This window comes from Crotalus tigris, unplaced genomic scaffold, assembly GCF_016545835.1.
Source record: "Crotalus tigris isolate CLP2741 ecotype Arizona unplaced genomic scaffold, ASM1654583v1 scf7180000019894.434026, whole genome shotgun sequence".
Taxonomy (NCBI): Eukaryota; Metazoa; Chordata; class Lepidosauria; order Squamata; family Viperidae; genus Crotalus; species Crotalus tigris.
Genome location: NW_024097758.1, coordinates 349,534 through 372,080, shown reverse-complemented (window position 1 = coordinate 372,080; position 22,547 = coordinate 349,534). Strand labels below are relative to the sequence as shown.

General features: G+C 36.3%; 1 protein-coding gene and 1 long non-coding RNA gene across 3 annotated transcripts; one reads left to right on the top strand and one right to left on the bottom strand.

Annotated features, from left to right (window-relative positions):
- Nucleotides 1-891: 891 nt before the first annotated feature.
- On the top strand, nt 892-22,483 carry PLSCR1 (phospholipid scramblase 1). Of its 2 annotated transcripts, none has more exons than XM_039364873.1 (9): nt 892-2,152; nt 6,158-6,188; nt 7,041-7,157; nt 14,487-14,629; nt 16,478-16,520; nt 18,703-18,923; nt 20,723-20,884; nt 21,373-21,531; nt 22,089-22,483. In XM_039364873.1, exons 2-9 carry the CDS (start codon nt 6,176-6,178, stop codon nt 22,146-22,148), a joined length of 918 nt encoding a protein of 305 aa, XP_039220807.1. In that variant the 5' UTR covers nt 892-2,152; nt 6,158-6,175; the 3' UTR covers nt 22,149-22,483. The 2 variants fall into 2 exon arrangements, with proteins under 2 accessions (XP_039220807.1, XP_039220808.1); XM_039364874.1 differs by lacking the exon at nt 892-2,152 and adding an exon at nt 2,220-2,347.
- On the bottom strand, nt 19,513-22,187 carry LOC120317887. The gene is made up of 2 exons (XR_005559330.1): nt 22,055-22,187; nt 19,513-20,165 (listed from the first exon to the last, which is right to left on the bottom strand). It is a non-coding gene; the product is annotated as an uncharacterized LOC120317887 (long non-coding RNA).
- Nucleotides 22,484-22,547: the final 64 nt, after the last annotated feature.

The following is a 22,547-nucleotide window of genomic DNA, read 5'->3' as shown; positions in this document are numbered from 1 at the left end:
CTGTGTTAACTAAACTGCAATAGCAGTTTAGTTAACACATTGTAGCACATTGTAGAAATAAACAGATTTCAACAAAGGAAATAGTTTCTTGTTGACAGATATAAATAATTACTAAACCAACACACACACTGTTTGCAGCTAGGTAAACTGAACAGAGGGCATGGCAGTCTTTATCAGCTAATTTATATAACTTAATTTATTCATTTTGCTATGTCAAATCCTGCATTCTACCCTCATTTTCTTTCCTTGAATATTGTTTACATTATCTGTGGGACATACAGTATACATGAATGGAATGGAATGGAACGGAAAAGAACAGAATAGAAGTTAAATAACTTTTAAACATATTTTTAAAATATTTTATCCTGAATATCACACACATCCTAGAGAGGAGTCCCACGTTTCAGAAAAATGGTAACTTGGCGTCACTTTCCCTCAGGTGTTGCACTTAATTGAACTTTTTCCAATTTCTAGGAAAGAGGTAGATAATGCTAAACTTTATTTAGTCTCTATCAGATCTGCCCCATCCAATCTTTTAATAAAATAAACATTGTGATGACGAAGCATAGGAGGTTTGCAGGCCCAAATAAAACTAGCAGCTACTACATCATATTTGTTTGCAGCTATGTCCTATCATTTGGACACTGCAAAGTATACAATTTTTAACTGATCTTTGAGTGTTTTGTAATCCCAGACTCTAGAAGTGAAAGCTTAACACATGGGAGTCTTAAACTGTATGAAACATGGATACAAATCAACCTCAGTTTAACAGTTGTCTGATGTTGTGGGATTTCATCTCCCAGAATACACATACACAGAGATCTTCTTACAGAGAGCTCTTTCTTTATTGCAGCTTCACTATTGGATGACACCATATAAATTAGATTTTGTAGTTCTTTTGCCCCATCCCTTTGCGAAAGTAAATGGACATTATTTTACTTTCAAGAAAGCTACCATAACCAGACAGCAAATACAGATAATCCTTGAGTTACAACCACAACTGAGCCCAAAATTTCTGTTGCTCAGTGAAACATTTGTTAAGAGACTTCTGCCTCATTTTTACAACCTTTTTTGCCATAGTTATTAAGTGAATTATTGCAGTTGTTAAGTTAATAACATGGTTAAGTAAATCTGACTTCCCTATTGACTTTTGGCAGGTCAGATTTGGGGGTCTTACGGTCTCCATATTTATTTATTTCAGAATTAATATTGGTTTTAGTGTTTTAAAAGGCTCTTAAAACAATATATATAAATAATATATAACAATATATTATTAGAAGAAACAGTACAACTTTTGAAAGAAAAAAGATAAAATAAGGCAATAAATGAAAATAAGTTAAAAGTTAAAAGAAAGAAAAAGAGCGGAAAAAAATTATAAAGGAGCAGCTTCTGATCTTATCAGTAGCTACATTTATATATTAACCCCTCTCTCTAAGGTTACCACATAATTTCCTTCTTTTCCTTAGTTTTTCTTTTCGAATCATCAAATCCCTAAATCACAAGTTCATTTTTTTTCTTGTTTCAGCAAAAAAAAAAAAAAAGTCCATAAGGAGCTTCTAGTAAGCCCTACTCTTTTGACAATGAACGGAGAGTTTCTTTTGGGAATTTCCACTCTCCAACAGGGAAGTTGAAAATGTATTCAGAAAGAGAGCAATGGTAAATTATTTCCCTTCTGGCGATAAGATAAGAATAGGGCTGAGTCGAGCTCGGCGCCGGAAATTCCAAACATTAGAAAGAAAGCTGGTCAACAATAGTGACACTTCTTTCTCAGTAAGACGGCAACCGTCCACAAAGTTGGATAATCCTCGTTTTTGGAGTTAAATATTCCACTTCATAGCTCGTTGGGATTCATTCCCTCTTTTCCTCTTCTCCTCCCAGGATCGTCTTCAGTCTTCAGATCTTTCTAAAGGAAGGGCTTCACTGTTACAATCCCAGCTGGGTGTTTTTGCCTAAGATGCAGGGCTAACACGTGATCCTACGTCGTGCATTTATTCAGAAGAAAGTCACCCCCCCCCTCCGGTGCTCTTGGGTGTTTGGTTTCCAGCGTTTTGACCCAAAGAAGTTCATCTAGGACTCTCCTGTTGGCTGTTCTGCCTCTTCTCCTGCTGCGCCTTTCTAGTAAAGGAAGGTTCTGAAAGGCGTTCAGGTCAAGGTAATGAATCGAGCAGAAGCGGATGCTGGAGGACGGCTGTCCAAATGGTGGGGGAAGATAAACATACAGAGGGGAGGGGGCAACGCACAACTGATTGCGAAAAAACTTTAGCCTGGCCATGTTCGGTATTCTCGTGGTAGAATCAGGCATTTAGTAGATGGATATTCCCTAGAGCCTGGTTATTTTCCAGTTAAGGTAAGTTGCTTTTCCTCGCCTGGGGAATTTAGGACGTAAAGACCAGAAGAGACGAAAGCTATTCTCGAAATGGTTTCGGTTTCGTTGTTTCCGCTATTTTTTTCCTCCCATTCTGTCGGCTCGATCTTGAAAGAATAATGATAAAGCTGATTCCTTACGGTACTTTTTTTTTTTAACTTTGTGTAGACCGAACATCAGGCATACGATTGAGACAAGTGAGAGCTTAGATGTGTCTGGCTTTGCCAGGACAATATCGGATACTATCCTGCGTGCCTCAGGCTCATCATCCCTGCCCTGTATTCGGTGCGGAGGGGCTATAGCGTTTTGCCCAGCCGCGCCCTCTGGAACTGCCTTGGGCCCTTCTCCCAGATAGCTACTGTAGGTTGCCTCACGTTGAAGGAAGTGAAGAAAGACAAAATGGTCACCTAAAAGGGCTCACCATAGGTCCTTAAGATTTTGGCTTCTATGCTTATCCACCTGAACCAAATCACAACTCAGAAACTTTCTGGAACTAGATTTTTCTTAACCATGTTTCCATGGTATTGTGTTCATCTTGTTCCCCTTCCCATCCAGGATGAATTATAGCTGTTCTACTGTTAATATAGCATTTTCCCACCTTAGTCCCCCATCACCAGGGTCTCAAGTCACATGACTTCTGTTAGCTTTGGGCATCTTTGTAGTGTTGAGTGGCATCTGCCATATTCTTTAAGATGTACACAACTCTACAGCTATAAAATTTGTTTTGCCTATTGTCAGTTTCCAATGTGCCTTTATTTTATCCATTGCATCTCTGCTGAATGGTGCTGTCTGGATTGCACAGCACATTGATAAGCAAAGCTGCCCTTCTGGCTTCACTGTCCTCCTTTTCCTGCAAACCACCAGCTGGTGAGAAAGTTGTTTACAGTTATTGGACAGCAGCTAGAAGGAGACGGGTTTAGCGGAAGGACTGTCTTTTCTTTCAAGCTTCTTTCTTTGCAGTTCCTCCTGCACCCCATTCTCTTGTAACCCAGATAGAATAACACTTTTTATGTTGTTTTTAAAAGAACTAAAATAGATCAGAGTCATCAAACTTCAGTAATAGGCAGCATTTTTTTTCCTTGGGATTTCCCTTTTCTTTTACTTCTATATATAGGCAATGAATGCTGACTTCCAAATTCTTCTGTGTTCCCCTTGGAAGTGATCATGGGTTTGGTCCCATGTTGACACCATTTTGCTGCTTCAGCACTATTGAAGCCTGTAATAGGACACAATTTCACTGGAATGTTTTTTCACTTCCATTTTTTCCTTTATCTCATTCCATGTTTTATTAGTCCAGATAACCAGTTAAATATTAAAGATAAACAGTCTAGCCCTACTGCAGTTGTGCTTTTGTGTGGTTCTGTGTCTAGCTTTTTAGGAAGATAATTATAAAATGGCAGTTGGCCAGGCATCAGATGGTATGAAAACTTCCTTGGAATAAATATGAATACAGCAGAATAATAAATTACATGCTTGGCTTCTCTTTTAAACCTACTCTTGCACTACGATGTGGTTTTTCTTTCTTGGTTATTTTAGAATTTTGAACTGATTCTGCTTGTCAGTTCCTCATGTAACATTTATTCATTGGGTTCCATCCCTGCAAAGCAAATAGCTGCCTGCCGTTTTGATTTGCTGCCTTCTGGCCTTTGTAAAGGGAAATTCCTCACTGAACTAGGAGGCACTCTTGTTCTAGCTTTCACTTCATTTTATTTGAACTTTCACTTGACAATTTCATGTTAGGTTTACAAGACAGAAATTAAATCACTCATCAAAAAATGGCTTTAGCAGTAGTATGGATTGAACAAACAGAAAATAGGGAAATAGTTTAAAATCTGTTTGGAATTACTATCTGCATTACAAAGTCAACGTATAAATGTGTCTGTGTACTAGTCATCAGTATCATGCTGCAACATTAGAAGAAGATGGTGAATTTTATTGTTCATACTGCACAGTCTAAAGCAGGGTACAGATGACCTTTCAGAAATGTCTCTCTAAATATATTAGAAAAGAAGTAAGGCCTTGCTGCTGTTGTTGTTTTAATTTCTTTCTTTTTTCCCAAGAAAAAATGATTTCTGAGGTCAGGTTTATCCCTTTTAATTATATGGACAGTCTTGGAATTTTTGGTTTATTATCAATCCATGGTCCAGATTTCGTGCCTGCTCAGTTAAAGAATTTCAACTGGTGGGTTTCAGGAAGAAAATCTTCTCTGAGAACCTTCTCAGCTTCTAGAAGCGTAACCAAGCATGGGTATAAGAATAATTATATAGAACTGCCTTCACCCCGTTATATTTGCCCATCCTACCCAATCACTGCTCATCTAACAAAGTATCTATGATAGCATGTGACTACACTTTATCTTGGCTTTGCCCGAGGTAAATATTTGGTCTTTTTTAGATTCACCAGTTGTGCCATCAGTTTTCTCTCTCTAATCGAATTGCTGAAAAACATAATTAAAGACTATTATCAATCTAATTAAAAAGCTATCTCATTTAGAAGAAAGAGATTCTAGAACAGCTTCTAGAAGTGTAGCCAAGCATGGATATAAGAATGAGTATACAGAACAGTTTTCACCCCATTATATCAATCCATCTCACCCAGTCAGACAGGGAAAGTATGCTGTGAACCTTGTTAGTTAAAGAATTCTGACTGGTGGGATCCAGGAAGGAAGCCTTCTCTGCCATTGCTTCCAGCCTTTGGATCATTCTCCTCCCCCAAAAGATGAGACAGACCCCCACTCTCCTGGCCTTTCAGAAATGTAAAAGACTTGGCTCTGTTGCCTTGCTTGAGGCTCATAGGGAAACATGCTACCCTGGGGCTGACTGGTGACCCGAAGGTGCTCCCCCACCCCTTAATTAACTTTTAATGTTGAACTTTAACCATTTTCACCTCTTTTACATTTTATATATAATTTTTATGTTTTAATATTTTATTTGTACATAGCCGGGAGTCCTTCTCTGAATGAGATGGTCGATTTCTACATTTGATAGCTAAAAGTAAAGAAACAAATAAAGTTAGTAATTGTCTATTCACAGGTATAAGGCAAACAACAATTTTAAATGGCATTGAAATTTAAATAGCATTGAAATCATGTTACAGCTTCATTCATCTAATAAAAGATCCATGCTAGCACATGACTTACGCTTTACCTTGGCTTTCCCCATGTGTAAATATTTGGTCTCATTTAGATTTACACAGCTGTGCCCTCAGTTGTTTTCTCTTGCAAATCAAATGGCAGGAAAACCTGATTAAATTAAAAGGCTATCTTGGTGAGGAGAAATACAAGAGATTCTAGAACAGCTTATAAAAGTGTAACCAAGCATGGGTGTAGGAATAATTTACTACAAGTTCTACAATTAAGCTTCTGTAGAAAGCCATCTTCATATGTAAATAACTGTGCAGTTGAAAAGGATATAGCCACACTGACTGGATCTGGGCCAGATAGCTTTGTCTGTCAGTCCCCAAGTTCCGCTTTCAGACTATAATTCAGGGAAGACTCTTTTAATTAATTGGTTCTCAACCAATCTTGCATTGCTTGGTAACAACAAAACTGAAAATGGAAACAGGGGATTACAGGAATTTTTGTAACGTAACCTTTTTATTTGGTGGTATAATTGTGCTTTAAAGATTATGCAGTCTATAGAAAGAGTAGGTAAGACACATTTTTCTCAAGCACAAACATGGAGACATTAAGATAGTGTAACATTTCTTCTTTAGCAACTGATTTTCAGGCACCCTATTGGAAATATACTATAGTTTAGTTAAAAGGTTTTTAATTGTTTATTTGTTTTTCAGAACCAAGAGTATATAACTATGGAGAATAAAGGTGAGTATTACTCATTTTTCTCTGTCAATTGGTAATTTAGAGTGTCTCAGTGTTTGTAGAACAATTGGCATTGAAATGTGAAAAGTATGCCGTGGGCAATCTAGTAAAATAATTGGCACAGAGCATAAGGGTTAGGGTTAGGGTTAGGTAGCTGAATCTGTAGCTAAGACTCAGGAACTGAAATCTTTTGGCAGGCTGAAGGAGAGAGATTCAAGGAAGGTCCAGACAATATACCCAACTCGGTCCTTCAGCGACTGTTTAAATAAGCATTCTTTTATTGATTTGATGTGGGAAACATACTGCACTAAATGTTGAGGAAATAGTATGTTAATATACAAATGATGCATGGAAATTTAAGCATGATTCAGAATGCTGTAAAGTTTTTTTTACTCCTGCTTTATGCTGATACAACATACTAAATTCATATCAGCAAAGCACATATGCTCTATTCAAATAAGATAATTTATCTAAGTAATACACTCTATAGCAAATGGACATGGTGACTAAGTTCTTATAAGTTGCTGGATTCCCACACTGAAATTCCCAATGCCTTTCAGTCTAATTAGCTTGTTGTGAAAACTTAGCCTGAGTTACATTATATCAGGTTAAATATGTTGTTTTTCCATTAAGTATTCTTTGCCTGTTAAGCATTGGCTCACTGAAATGTAGACTTGTAACTTTCTCAGTCCAATATTTTATATATTTCAGAGTTGAAATTTATTATTATTTCTGCAACTTCCCAAATAAGATAGCATTTAAAAAGCAGATATATTTATTTGATTTATGCATGTCTAAGAACACCTAAATGAAAGAAGGTTTCTTAATATTTGACCTGCCTTTCCTTTATTTTAGCAAATCATTCTGTACCCGTAGTAGTAGCTCCTGGATATCCTGGACCACAGGCACAGTATGGATATCCTCAATACGCTCCTGGAGTGGCTCCATACCCTGGTCCACAAGCCTTCCCTGGTAAATATTTTGTAGAAATATTTCCAGTTAAACGTAGAGTCCCTTTATTAGGGATGTATGTACACTGCATGGCTTCCACACCCTCAGGTACTTTGAAGCATTTCATTGGGATCATGTGCAAAGCACTGCACAACATTTTCAGTGTTGAACTAATATTATATTTTCACTTTTTAAAGCGAAATAGTTCTTTATTGGCAAAAATTAGCTTCTGCTGCTTTCAAAACCTTTCTCACGCTGAAGGAAAGTCTAATGGGCAGGGTATTTTTGGTGTTACAGTCCCTAGAAGCTAAAGGTTGGACTAAACTACACTTTGATATTTTATCTAAAGCACATAAGGAACGGCTGCTGGAATTGGGTATGTCTAGTTTAACGAAGAGAAAGATGAGGGGGGACATGATAGCAGTGTTCCAATATCTCAGGGGCTGCCACAAAGAAGAGGGAGCCAAGCTATTTTCCAAGGTGCCTGAAGGCAGACAAGAAGCAACGGATGGAAACTAATCAAGGAGAGAAGCAACCTAGAACTAAGGAAAAACTTCCTGACAGTTAGAACAATTAACCAGTGGAACAACCTGCCTCCAGAAGTGGTGAATGCTCTAACACTGGAAGTTTTTAAGAAGAGACTGGACAGCCATTTATGTGAAATGGTATAGGGTTTCCTGCCTGAGCAGGGGGTTGGACTAGATGACCTCCAAGATCCCTTCCAACGTTATTATTTTTATTATTTTTATTTTTATTATTATTTATTACTACTACTACTACTACTACTACTACTATTATTATTATTATCTAAATCTGATCACTTTATCTAATAGAATAACCAAATTGTAGGCTGTTAAAAGCCATCACTAGCATTATTTTTACTATGTTAAATAGTCTATCATTGTGTTTAATAATATGAAAGGGGAAGTTCAGTTAGAGCCATTCAGCAGGGCAAATGTCACCATGTTGTAAAATTGTTGCAAAATAAGTATAAGATTCCTGATGAGGAAAAGGGAAACTGAAATAACATCATTTCAAAACAGTTAAAGGGAGTTCATTCAGCTTACTAGGAGTCTGCTGCAGAGATTTCAGAAGTGATGATAAATACATTATCCAAGAAAAGGGAAGGGCTGTTTTTTGCTTATTTAACTGTACTTATTACCCTATTATCAATCTTAATGAAATTGTTGTGATGGGCAGCATATAATAATTAAAAGCAAAACCAACAATAATATCCCAGTCCAAAGTTCAAGATACGTGTATTCTGTCAATTACCTGGGGCTAAAGACATGCAGAAATAAAACAGATTTTAAAAAAAGATCCATAAGGTAAAGTGAAGGGAACAAACAAGCCCCTGACCCTTTTTAGTGAGCGGAGACCATGCTTTCTGCTTTGTAACTGCACAGGGGGGGAATACAAAGTTCTGTCCAAAATAATAACATATGAGTTGATGGGAAGTGGTCAGCTTACCTTTGCTGAGAATACTGTAGATAAACAAGAGTGGAAAGAATGAGCAGATGGTGCAGTTATGAAAGAAAATGAGATAAGTTACTGTCATCTCTGTTAAATAGATGTTAATTCTATCTTCCTTTTGTCACCCTCTGGAATTTTTGCAGTAAAGAGCTTATAGTCCATCCACTGAGAAACCTGGTTTTCCAATGCAGAAGAGTCCATGAACACTTTCCTTCTGCATGTGGAGGGGACTGTGACAGATTATCTGAAATCATTTGGTGGACTGCAGGAACAAAACTGAAGTCTTCAAGACAGAGCTGAAACATCCAAGATTTCAGCTCTGTGCACAGAGGAGAGTTGAACTCTTTTGGCAGGCTGCAGGAGCAGAACTAAAACTCCAAAGGTTTCCTGTTCTTGCAGCTCACCAAAGGATTAGCCAAACCTATTTGGCAAGCTTCAGCCATGGAACTGAAAACTTCATGATGGAACTTCATGGAAGAGATAAGAAATCCTTTGGCAGGCAGCTTTTTCAGCCAAGCCCCAAAGACAGGGAGCCAAAATCCAAGCAGGATGTTCTGTCCCAGAGTGGAGAGGCAGTGGGATAAAGTAAAGTGGGTGGGGTGTCATGGGTGGGTGAAGGAGGCCTGGCAGAGGCACAGGTTTGAGTGTGTCTCAGCTCAGGAGCTGTAACTCCTGCTTGGATTTCAGCAGAGAGAAAGGACAGCACAGTAAAGTAAGTGCTCAGGTAGGCCTGGTATAGACTGTGAGAGTGTCTTTCCACTCTGATGCTAAAAATCCTGCTTGCGGGGAGGATTTTTCAGGACCAGAGTGGAGAAGCAACAGTAAGATAAGGAGTGTGGAATGGCTCAGAGGTGTGGGTGATGACCTTGTAGGCTTGGCATAGGCGGTGTATGATTGTCTCTCCATTCTGGTGCTAAAAATCCTGCTTGGATTTTGGCAGGAATGATTTTCAGCTCTTGAGTATAAATACACTCATACAAGGCCTGCACCAGGAATCCCACATTTTTCCCCACCTCACTGAGGCACCCCACACTTCTTACTTAGTACTCCATCTACTTAATGATCCATGAGATCACTTAACAACTGCAACCGGAAGTTCCAGTATTGCATTCATTGAGTGAAACAGTCATGATGTCCTGCTTAATGACTGTTGTAGCAATAACAACAGTACTTAGACTTATATATTGCTCCACAGTGCTTTACTGAGAAGTTTATAATGCCTGCACATTGCCCCCAACAATATGGGTCCTCATTTTACTAATGTTGGAAGGATAGAACACTGTTTCCAGTTCATTTATGATCATAAGTTGAGGTTTGGTATATGGCTATTGGAAAGAAAGTCATTTATGTAAAAGACTGGTTTAGGAGAATCAACCAATTTCACAAATGAGTTTTTCTTATTTTACAGCCCATTAATTTTAATCAGTATCATTAATTCAATGCATGTTTAATTTTCTGTCCTTAACCTTCTATTTATTGGCATGTGTGTAATGCATATCTACCCATCAGTCAACCCACTACTATACTCTTCATTGAAGGTTATGGATTGTAATGTAGCATGTTGTCTAAAGTATATTTGTAGATAATGTTTTTCAGGGTCTAAATCTAGGACTGAGAAGTCATGTCTTAGCTTCTGAGCATAATACAGGACTAGAACTGTATGTGTTGGCACTCTTCAACACATACAGACACAAAAACAATGTACACATAGAAGTATATGCTTGTTGAGAGAAAGAATTGCCAGTAAGATAGAGTGCAAGATTTTGATATGAATTTATATCTGCTTTACTGAATATTACTTACTGACTTAAATTTGGTTATTTTCTTTTGAGATAAAGATAGTAAGTTTAACCATGAAAGAGAATGCAAATCACTTGTGAAAACATCTTTTCTCAAATATTCCTCAAAATGTTGATAGATACCTTGTCTACCTCCAAGCAATATAAGGTAGGAATTAACAAGTCAGAGGAAGAAAATATAAAGAATATATAGATCTGATACCTTAATATGAATTCCTTATTGGACTGATTATACTGTGCTGCAGGCATGTTTCTCGCAATTTATCAGAAGCTTCCTGGAAGGATGTACTCTTTGCTCTCCATTATGTAAAACTAAGTTGCATAGGATAATGATGCTGTGTAAATAAGGAGAGCAATAAGAATAGTAGAAAGTGTAGTTTTGTTAGCCTTCTAAAACAAATTGATTCTCCTGGCCTGGCAAGTAATTCAAAATGACATTCATATGAATGATGGCAACCATGTAATGACTTTTTATATTCAAATAATAAAAGAGATACCCTTATCCCTTGGAAGAGGCATGCATCCAGCTATTGCAGTCAGTAAATCATTTGAATTTAAAAAGCCCTTGGGGAAAAGCATACAGCTTTTAGATTGTGGAAACATGGCCTTGTCTACATTAAAAAATGGTGACAATTTATTGGGCTTTGAAAATGGTGTGGGAAAAAAAATTGCAATGTGTAGAAGGCCATAGCTCAGTGTACTTGGCTTGCATAAGATTTCAGCTTGAACCTTGGAAAGGATCTCTATCTGAAACCTTGGGTAGAGGTTAATACTGAGCTAAGTAAATTAATAATAACATAATACATTGTTGCTTCTTGGATTAAATATTGCATAATTGTTCAGGTGATTCATTTGTTGAACATAGCCTGGACAGATGTAGGCACAAAGCTAACCTTAATAAAAACACATGGTTTCCTTTAAACTATCAATTCTTGGTGACTTCATGGACACAACCATGCCATTTCCAAGAGTATGGAAACAATTTGCTGCTACTTCCTTCCAGAATGCTATAAACTCCCATGTTTAGCTTATAGCCCTGGAATTCCCTAGGACAGGGGTATCAAACTGCCAGTCTGTAGGCTGGATGCGTCATTTGGAAGCCGTACCTACCCTATTGTTAGCAATGGCAAAACTGTCCTGATATGTTGCGCGACGTCATGTGATGTTGCAAGTTTGACATGTCTGCCCTAGGATTTATCTATGTCCTAACCAGATTTGATCCTGTTTAGCTACAAAATCAGACATCGTGTGCCAACAACTGAAGTATGTGACTTTGTATCAGTCAGTCTCTCTTGAACTAGCTCACTTTATAAATAATTGTAGGGATAAGAAAAGTAAGATGAAGAGGAAAGACAAAAGATGATGTACTTTGGCTTTAGATTTTTGAAGATGATTGAGTGAAAAAAATTAATTGCACCTTCAAATTTCAATATAAAATATACTCTCAAAAGCAATAAAATTAAAGGTTAGTGCAAATCACAAGTGAATTGACTCAATTTCACTCAACTCAGTTTCCAGTTGGATGATCTATTTTACAAGTTTTTGGCTTACATGAAGAAAACACATGATTGGAAAATAATTGCCAGAACAATTTTAGCAAATGATCATAGCAAACTTTCATACTTCCCTAATTTGATCTGGTTTCTGATGGAAAAGGAGAAGACATAGATTTCCTTTTTGTTGAGTATACAAAACAAAGAACTTGAATAGGTGTAAAGAGAAAGCACACCATGACTGAGTCTACATATCAGGCTCAGTCATGCTTTGTTTTAATGTAGGATTTTTCAATAAATTAGAATTGATTGGGTTCACAAAATAATACAAGCCCAGTTGGACAAAGTACAGTATACAAACATCAGTGGGAAACCTGTCTTAATTTATTAAGGGCTACAAGTTAGTCCCCAGTCAGATGTCAGTGAAAACAATTGGGTTCAATTTTCATTCTCATTTCCTGCTTTTGAGTGTGTTTGTTTTAAAGAATAGGAACTGAAGTGACTTGCGTCTCTGGAAGGCACTTCCATTTTCACTCTGAATATCTCTCCAAGATGACCAAAAGTCATGCTGCATTTGGGGAAGAGAAAGGAATGAGTGGGATACTGAAAATGTGGAAATCATGCCTCCTCAGCTTTCACACTGTCATTCCCACTCTTGTTTTTGTAAGAAAATAGTAGTGCATGAGGTGTCACATAGCTTTTATGTGAAACATACTCCTGTTTCTTGATGATTTTTTCTCCATTATTACTTCAAGTCAGTGACTGCCAGGTGAATGCCTGGACCATCCCCGCAATTTTCTTGAAAAGACTGGCCCAAAGTCACCATCTGTTTTGTGCTTGAATATGGGTCTAGAACTCATGGTCTCTGCCTTTCTATTCTGATGCCTTAACTGCTATACAAAACTCACTCTTCCTGTGGATTAGCACAGGAGAAACTAATCAGTCTCTGGATCTCAAATACTATAATTTGAGGGACAAACGCTCCCCATGGTCATGTGGCTGCACTTCACATGCTTGGCAAATGGGGCCATGTTTTATGGCTGTTTGCAGTGTCCTATAGTCATGTGATCACATTTTATAGTGTTTTCGCCAAAAATCAGAGTTTACTTCTACTTTTTGGCAAAACTGCCCATAGATTTGCTTAACAACTAAGGATTTGCTTAACAGCTACCACAGAAAAGGTCATAAAATGAGATAGGTCATGTGACCAACCCACTTTACAACTGTCACAAGTTATGATCATGATAGGCAGGCTCAATGTGATGAAAAAAATGCTTAAAAATAATATAGATCATGATTATATCCTGCCTTTATATAAATAACTTAAGACAGTGCCTAATATTCCTACCTCCTATTTTCCACACCACAACAACTCTCTGACATGGTTTAGCTGAGAGAGTGTGATTGGCCCAAAGTCACCTAAATAGCTTTCATGCTTTTCAGGCCTAAGAATTTAAAATCTCTAGGTCAGCATTACTAGATAAATAAGTGTAATAATAACAAAATGCTGCATGAACTTTCTTTGGAACAGAACTTCAGAATCAAGGTGCATTGTCACTGCAGAAAAAAATCCTCCTTTTTACCTGCTACCATGTTAATTTTTAAAAGCAGGAGCAATCAAAAGTAAACTTTGGTTTATGCTGGAAAGAAATTCATAAGCAGTGAAAATCTTCCAAAACCTTTCTGCATACAATATGGACATAGTAGTTTTCTTTTCTCTAGGTATCACTACAAACATATAAACACTACTGTCCTTTACTCCCTTTTAATTGAGAAGATGATGCCATATTAGTGTAATCTATCATTATAAGATATCAAACAGATACCCATCATATGCCTCATTGTAGGGTGAGGGAAAAGGAGAACTACATTGCATTTCAAATTCTACATAGGCATATGCTGTCAGGTATACTGGCATATACATAGGTATATAAATAAATAAATAAATAAATAAATAAATAAATATATGATTTTTTTTTCCCCTTTTTGATACATCCTGAACATTGATAAATCTAAATGTCTATGGAGATTCTCAGTCATCCAGATCATGGCTGTCCCAAAGGTGCTTTTTCAGGAGGCAACTGGACCATCTTGCTTTTCTTTGAAAATGTTTCACTTCTCATCCAAGGAGCTTCTTCAGCTTTGACTGGATGGTAGAAATGGAAGGATTTATGTTCCTTGCAAATAGTTCATCCTCAACAGCCTGCAGCTGTCTTCAACAGTGAAGGGACACAGGGCAGGAAACATCCTGCAGCCAAGAAAGCTCCATGCCCATTTGTACTACTCAGGTGACCCTGAGGACACAGCTAAACCTTCAGATGGCCTCAACGACTGTCTAAAAGAATGCAAATGACCAGCTGTCTGCAAGGAATATAAATCCTTCCATTCCCCACCATCCAGTCACAGCGGAAGAAGCTTCTTAGATGAGAAACAAAACATCTTCAAAGAAAAACAAGAAAGTCCAGTTGCCTCCTGAAAAAGCACCTTTGATAAACCCAATTACTTAAACATAAAACAAAAAATTCTGCATGCACTGCTTTTTTTTTTAAATATTATTGTTTGTTTGTTACCTCTTTTCCTAAAAGGTGCTCCTGCACAGCCCCCGTATGCATTTCCTACAGCTTATGGAGCTCCATCAACCTATAGCCAACCTGCTCCCCACGCAGTTTGGATGCCAGAACCACCACCTCTTCCAAATTGCCCTCCTGGACTGGAATATTTAAGTCAGGTATCTCCCTCTCCTTCTACCTAATAAAGTATAATTGAGAATTTCTTCAAAATATGTGAAAACAGTTATTCTTATCTTGATAAATAGTTTTAAATACAGGGACCATAGGTACTTTATTATAAAGGCTACCTTTTTGTGTTATTTATTTTTCAAAAAGTCTTATTTTGCCTTTGTTTGGTCACAAATTTTACTGTACAAAAAGCTCACCACTTAATTCATAGTTTTCCACATTCATGTGGAAAATAGGGAAACTGAACTGTATGTTTAAGATAAATTTACATATACTTTTCTATTTTAGATATTTTTATGAGAATATGAATTTTGGTAATTTTTTCTTGGTTTTCCTCTTTATTTTCCTTTTTAAAGCAAAGGATAATCATAAACATTTTTTTTTAATCCTTAGAAACCTCCTTTTTCAGAGTTATCCTTTATTCTTTCAAGAAAGTATGGTCACTGAAAGTATAGGCCATTCATTTATGATGGTGATGATAATGATGATTTATTAAATTTATATGCTGCCCAATTCCTAGCAACTCTGGGAAGTCCATAAATGATTAAATATTAAAACAAGAAAATGACACAGCCCAAAAAAGAATAAAGATGGCAGAGATAACGAACCTGGATGGGAACAGAGAAAGGAAAGAAAGGGGAGCTTCAATCATGCTCATCAAAATTTTGGGCAAAGATCCAAGTCTCCAGGGCCTTTTGAAACATCAATAGGGTGGGGGGATGTTTGACTCTCAAAGGGAATGTCCTTCTAGAGCAGACATGTCAAACTCGCGATGTCAAGTGACGTCACAGAATGTATTGGGACGGTTTTGCCATTGCTGGCAATGAGGAAGGGGTGGCTTCCGGATGATGCATCTGGCCCATGGGCTGGCAGTTTGACATCCCTGTTCTAGAGGGCACTGGAATAATGCAGCCCATATTCTAAGTTTTTAGATACAAGTTTTTCCACTTCTGCATAAAGATGCTTAAATTTGAAACCGAATAGTCCTCAATGCAAGGCATGCACTCATTAAATATCAGCCTACTTATATTTAGAATAAATCTTGGACAAAAACATATGTCGAAGCCTGAGAAGTCAAAGCTAGAACAGGAGTGTTTCTGCACTTCGTGGCTAAAACGTGTCCCATTCATTTAGAAAGATGACAAAGGCTAGTGTATAGGTTTTGAAGAATAGCTATGAGAAGACAATGGAATGAAAGGACAACTTTACTTGATGGTATATTAGCAGCTGCTAGAAGATTGGAATGGTATAGAGGACTTCTGTATGAACTAGTCCTGGTTCTGTTTTTTGTAGTTTGATTTGTGAAAGTTGTTGCTTCCATTAATATTGACAATTCGAAACCAGACAAAACTGCTGTGCTTTAAATGTGTTGGACCTACAACCTCTTGGATTCCCAGTTGACAAATTCTTTGTACTGGCTGGATATTTTAGAGCAGGGGTTCTCAACCTTGGTAACTTTAAGACTTGTGGACTTCAATTCCCAGAATTCCTCAGCCAGCAAAGCTGGCTGAGGAATTCTGGGAGTTGAAGTCCACAAGTCTTCTGGCTGAGGAATTCTGGGAATTGAAGTCCACAAGTCTTAAAGTTACCAAGGTTGAGAACCCCTGTTTTAGAGTGATGGTCCAGCATATCTGGAGGGGATCAGAGTTGACAGACGCTGAAACAGGATTCCTCTTTAATTCTGAAAACTTTATTAAGAAGAAAATAACTTCATTTTGTTTCCATGTAAGGCACTTCTCTTAAATGATGAGGTTGATAACTTACAGACTAGTTGCAGAATGAATTGGTTGATTATGCCTCAGTTCTAATATTTATTTTTTATCACGTTCTTCCAACAGATTGATCAGATATTAATCCACCAGCAAATTGAACTTCTAGAAAGTAGGTATTTTATGTTACTTGGTATTCATGACTTAGAAAAAATTCAGATGAATGTACTATTTCTTTAGTAGTCTTCATATGTAAGAACAGAATTTTATTAATATAACTATATATTTTTTCTAGATATATTTTCTATTTAGTAATAATAGCTGCTTAAGCACAATATAATTCTTAACTTTGATTTGGTTTATATTATTTGTTATAAGTGTTGCACTGTTGTGCTAGTTATTTAGCTTGAGTAGTTAATGGCAAAGTCTCTAATGATGACAAAAATACTATTTCTTGTGTTGTAATGTTTTTCTGAAAGAGGTATAGTTACACTTAACCACTAGGAGATAGAATTTTATTGGTTTCATCCTACAGATAGTTCTCAACTTACAGACACAGAAGGGAACAGAATTTCCATTGCTAAGCAAAGCAATTGTTAAATAAATCATACCTGATTTTACAACCTTTTGCCACAATTGCTAAGTGTATCGTGTAGTTGTTAAGTGGCTTTTCTCATTGACTTTGATTGTTTGAAGCCAGCTGGGAAGCTGCAAATGATGATCACCTGAACCATCCTAATACATGCTGATTGCCAATTGCCCAAATTTTGATCACATGATCATGGGGATACTATGATGGTTTTAAATGTGATGACCAATTGTAACTTTAGGCAGTTGCTAAACAAATGGTTGTAAGTTGAGGACTACCCATATTTGTTTTTTTTTTCAGGTGTGTTTAGCCAGATGGTATTCTGTGGGGTTCATATCTACCACCCAAAATTGAATTCATGATATTTGCATGTTTAATGACTGCATATAGTTCAATAGCTGTGGAAGCTCTCCACATCCTGATGTTTATTCATGTTGCAAAAAGATATATTAGAATGCTATATACAGTTACCTTCTTCTTAAGTTCTCAGATATATACATAGATAGCACATTATGTCATATCCCCATGTATGGGATTATATATAGCCAAAGAGTTCCAATTCAGTTAAATTGGTGGTCGGTGTGAAAACTATCCACATCCATGGGGGGGGAGGGAGGGAAAACTATCCACATTCGGGGGGAGGGGGAGGGAATCAAGAATTTCCAATCTCCAAAAGATTAACTGAAAAAGGAATACTTTCATATTATTTGTATATTATATGCTGCATGGTCACTGGAAATTGTTTTTTGATCCTGGAACATACTGTTGTAAATGAAAACAACCTTATTTCTATATTTCTTGTCACTTGGGATTTTAAAAAAAATAGATGAAATTCCCTTTGAAGGAAGAAAAAATGATTATTCCCCCACAGTACTGTAGATTGGAAATAAATTATTTTAGTTACCTCAGCATTGACTTGGGGAAAGGAAACTCTAATCTTGTTCTCTGAGTCCTGGAAAAAGCTGAGAGTATTTGTTCCATTAATTCCCTCTGGTTCCAGAAAGGTGAGCCAGAAATTGACTTTTTAATCTAGCCTGCCAGACATACAATCATAGCTAATGGACATGTATAGAAGCATGTGTGTGTATTCTGTCTCAAACATCTAGGGAGCATCCTTGTTCTCTTCATGAGCTGTTCTCTCCTTGATCTGTTTCTTGAATGCCAGTGGAAACCTTTGTGCAGTGAGACCTTACAGTTAATGAAATATTCCTAACCAAAGTTTAGTGAAAGGAAATAAAAATTTTCTTCAAATCTTTTCAGCACAGGGAAGCTAGGCTAAATTTTTGCCTGGCCCACAAAGCACTCCATGAACTAAATGTGATTGTTGTTAAAGATAAATGAAATGAAATTATCTATAGTTGATATGATTTTTCTTTGATCACGTATTTCATATATTTTGTCACATCAAAAATTAGAAATTAAAAGTCCAATTATTTTTGGGAAAGTTGGCGGATGGAAGTTTTAGGAACACACGCAAGTCTGTTCCTTTAAGTTGTGAGTTTCTAATGAAGGGATTGGATGTGCTTTGGGACATTGGATTAGGAGCTAAAACATCATAGTATCATGCATTAAAACCATATGAAATGTGATTGCAGGGTATCATTTTTCTTTTTATGTTTGTCCTTCTCACTGTCCCATATCTTCAAGTAGAACTTTGCAGATTATTTTCTTGACATACATTAGTATTCTTGGAAAAAGGAATAACTTAAAGTGAAATAGGATAATAGACCAAACAGCTTTATGTATGTATGTTTCTTTGTTTCAGTTATTACTGGCTTTGAGACTGCCAACAAATATGAAATTAAAAATGCTATGGGACAAAGGGTGTATTTTGCAGCTGAAGAAAATGACTGTTGCACTTTGAACTGCTGTGGACCATCACGACCATTTACAATGAAAATTGTGGATAATATGGGCCGGGAAGTCATAAACCTCATGCGACCTCTGCGGTGTTCCAGTTGCTGCTTTCCTTGCTGTTTACAAGAGGTGAATCCCTTGATGAAATATGCCTCTTTTGGCAAAGCCAATTTAAGACTCTCAGAATAATGGATATTAATTTGGGATATAGCCAATAAGATAATGTTCTTTAAGTTCTTATAGACTTTCTATTCATTTTTAAACCACTTCCCTATGCTTTTTAGGTTTACTTCAAAAGCTACCATTTCCTTCATGATTCTTCATTCTTTTTTATGTTGTCTCATTGCCTTTGATTTTTCAATACCAAATTCTATATCTGCTGGGCCCTTTTTCTATGAAAGAACTACATTTCAGCACCTTTTGAGGCCATATGAACATTGCCCTTTAATGGAGCAATCATGGACTTCAATATTCCTCCACAGTGGTAATTTGGAAAAAGGAAAATTCATGTGGAGTAACATAAATAAGAAGGTATAGTCTTGTGCTGTCTCTAAGATTAAGATCTTATCTAAGTAACAATGACATATTTTTGTATCTTTGAGTCCGGTTTCACTGCATTACCTTTTCCTCTTCTTTGTGTTGCCCTTCAAGGCAAAGATAATTTCCTTTGTAATATGCAAGTCAAGTGTGGGAACAAGCGAAACAAATACAAAATTCATATGTTTAATAAACAAATTTAATTATTTGTAAATACCATGAGAAATAAGTCATTTAATTAACCTTTGGTTGGTTATCCAAGACTTTCACAATGTATATATGCCTTCTCCTACTAACTTAAGATTTTGGAAGAAAGTTTGTTTATTTTCCCTCCTTTATTATTATAAATATTCAAGGCAGTGAACATACCTAATATTTCTTCCTTCTCCAATTTCTTCCACAATTATCTTTGGGAATTGGGCTAAGAGCAATTGACTATCCAAAAGCCAACCAGCCACTTTCCTGCCTAAGGCAGGACCATATGTCCTGGTTCCTAGGTCAGCACCTTAACCACTAGACCAAATTGGTTCTACAAGTAATTGTAGACAATACTACTTTGGAGTTAAAAATAATTCAAAAGAAATCCAATATTGGAAAGACAACTTTACACTGTCTTATCCAATCTACAAGGCTGCAGATTTCAGACATTCCATATAAGACTTTAATCTAACAGGCATGCCTTAAATACCATTGATGATGAAACTTAATTGCCTGCCTATTCTTCTGTCTGGATACTTCCATCAGTGCAGTTATTTCTGCTTCTTACTTGAATATCTGGATTGTTAAAAATTCTTTTTGATTTTCATAAATCAGGTTCCTGGATTGGGTGAAGACCTGTATGTGAGAAGAATTGATTGTCACGGTGAATTGAATTTAGGATGAACAGAAATAGCAATACAGGAGAATTTGTGGCATGGTCACTGGATGCAGTCCCATTTTTTAGGTGCTTAAAAGTTTCATGGAGTCCAGCCTGTTCAGTGCTTTGGACTTATCTGACTTCCTGTACCTTGTACAGCAGTGTGTTAAAGTTGCTTTTTTTGTTTTCCATACTGAGAGACACACTTGACCTTTGAATTGGTTACTAGGTGGGTACTCTAAACCATAGGTAGATATAGGACAAAAACTAAATTTAAACATAGTATTAAACTAGATTAATTAAAAAATAAGGTAGTCCTTACATATTTAATAATTTTTGTATTCTCATGTTTTAAAAACTTGGTAGCACCTTCTGAAGGAGTCTGCATCTAAGACCATATGTCACTTTAGGATTTCAGGAAAGAATTATGAGCAAGTGTGTTGAACAAGAACAACTTTTTGTTATAAATGTATTGTCTTTTTAATGAATTTTATGCAGACCTAACTGTTTTATCTCTTTTTTCTATTTTATAAAGATTGAAGTTCATGCTCCTTTAGGCACACCAGTTGGGTATGTTAAACAGACCTGGGATCCTTGTTTGCCAAAATTTGTAATCCAGAATGAAGCCCAAGAAGATGTACTCAAAATTGTTGGGCCCTGTGTAGTCTGCAGCTGTTGTTCAGATATTGATTTTGAGGTAAATTAACACTAGAAGTTCATATTCTACCTTTTAAGAGATTAATCAGTAAAACCCTGCCCATTTTATTGCTTGGAACAATGGCTTGATGGCATAGTATAAATCTTATAGTTGTTCTATATGGAATTATTACTAGTTTGAGAAAAATTTCCAGCTTCAGGGAAAAAAGTCATACATAGAATGACTTATATTCAGAAAGCATCTTCTTTTTGATAAAATGGAATGAGGAGTAAGAAATATTTTAAACTTTCTGAATGTTAGACTAACTTGTTTTAAAATATCTTAAAACTAGTACTGTTTGAATAATATTGTAAACATTTCCTAGGACTATTGAATATTGATTTGGCTTCTGAAGATATTTCTTTACATTTATTTCATTATTGCAGTATTTTTCTTAAATACTGACTTGAAAAAGTGTTATCTGCTTCAAGATACTTGAATTTTCTATATTATAAAACATTTTCTCTATTTCCCCCCCCCCAAACTAGGTGTTATCTTTAGATGAAAACAATGTTGGAAAAATTTCCAAGCAGTGGACTGGTTTCGTCAAGGAGGCTTTTACAGATGCTGACAACTTTGGAATCCAGTTCCCAATGGATCTTGATGTAAAAATGAAAGCTGTTATGCTTGGAGCTTGCTTCCTTATAGTAAGTATAATATTCTCAGATACTGTATTATTCACTAATTGTGTAATACAGTAATAGGTTTTTAGTGTAATATACCAGTGGAATTCCAAACGGAATCTACTATAAGAGCTTGAACAGAGCTTGTTTTTGAACCATCAGGAGAATTGCTAAATTCTTTTGACTGCCAGAGGAGGAAATCTAATTATCTCAAGTGTTAGGTTTGCTAGCCAGTTCTGGAAAGAAACTTCCAAATTTGCAAAGCATACTGGATTAGATAAAATTCTTAAGGCTATGGAATGGGCTGCCAATAGAGTTGCAGTTTTAAGGATGGAAGCAGCACATGTACTCTTCTCTATACTTTCCAAACTCAACACCCCTTAGAGATATTGGTATCCATAGCCCCAATAATTCCTCAGAACATGAGGTTTGGGGAAGTTATCCTGTGGTATGTCAATTTCGATGAATCCTACCATAAGGATTTTCTCATTAAAAGAAAACTGCTGAGTAAAATAGAAGAATGTCTGAATTTTAGCAAGTGACTTACTTAATTATTCTCTGTTTGTTTTTCTTCTCAACAGGATTTCATGTTTTTTGAACATACAGGACAAAATCGGCAACAACGTGCTGGGGTCTGGTAACAGAGTATAATCTTCATTGTAGGAACTTCCAGTGAAGCAGTTTCATCATTTTTATTTTCAATGGATGTCTCTTATAAGATATTTTGATTAAACATTCTTTTTCTTTTGCCTTCAATATCATAGGGTTTCAAATTACTTCCAAATTATGAAGGCTGTTTTAGAATTAATAGTTTCATTGAAGTGATTATATTTTTATATTAAAAGTGAGATCTTACTCCTGTGCCCTCAAGATTTTTTCAAATAGTGCTAGTGTTAAATTTTGTATTGTAACTTGAAGTAGTAATCAAATTTATATTTTGTACATAGTGAATATATAAAGTGGATTTTTAAAATAAGGTTTTTGTGTTTTGAGTATTTTTTAAATAGATCACATTTTCCATTACAATACACATTGAATTT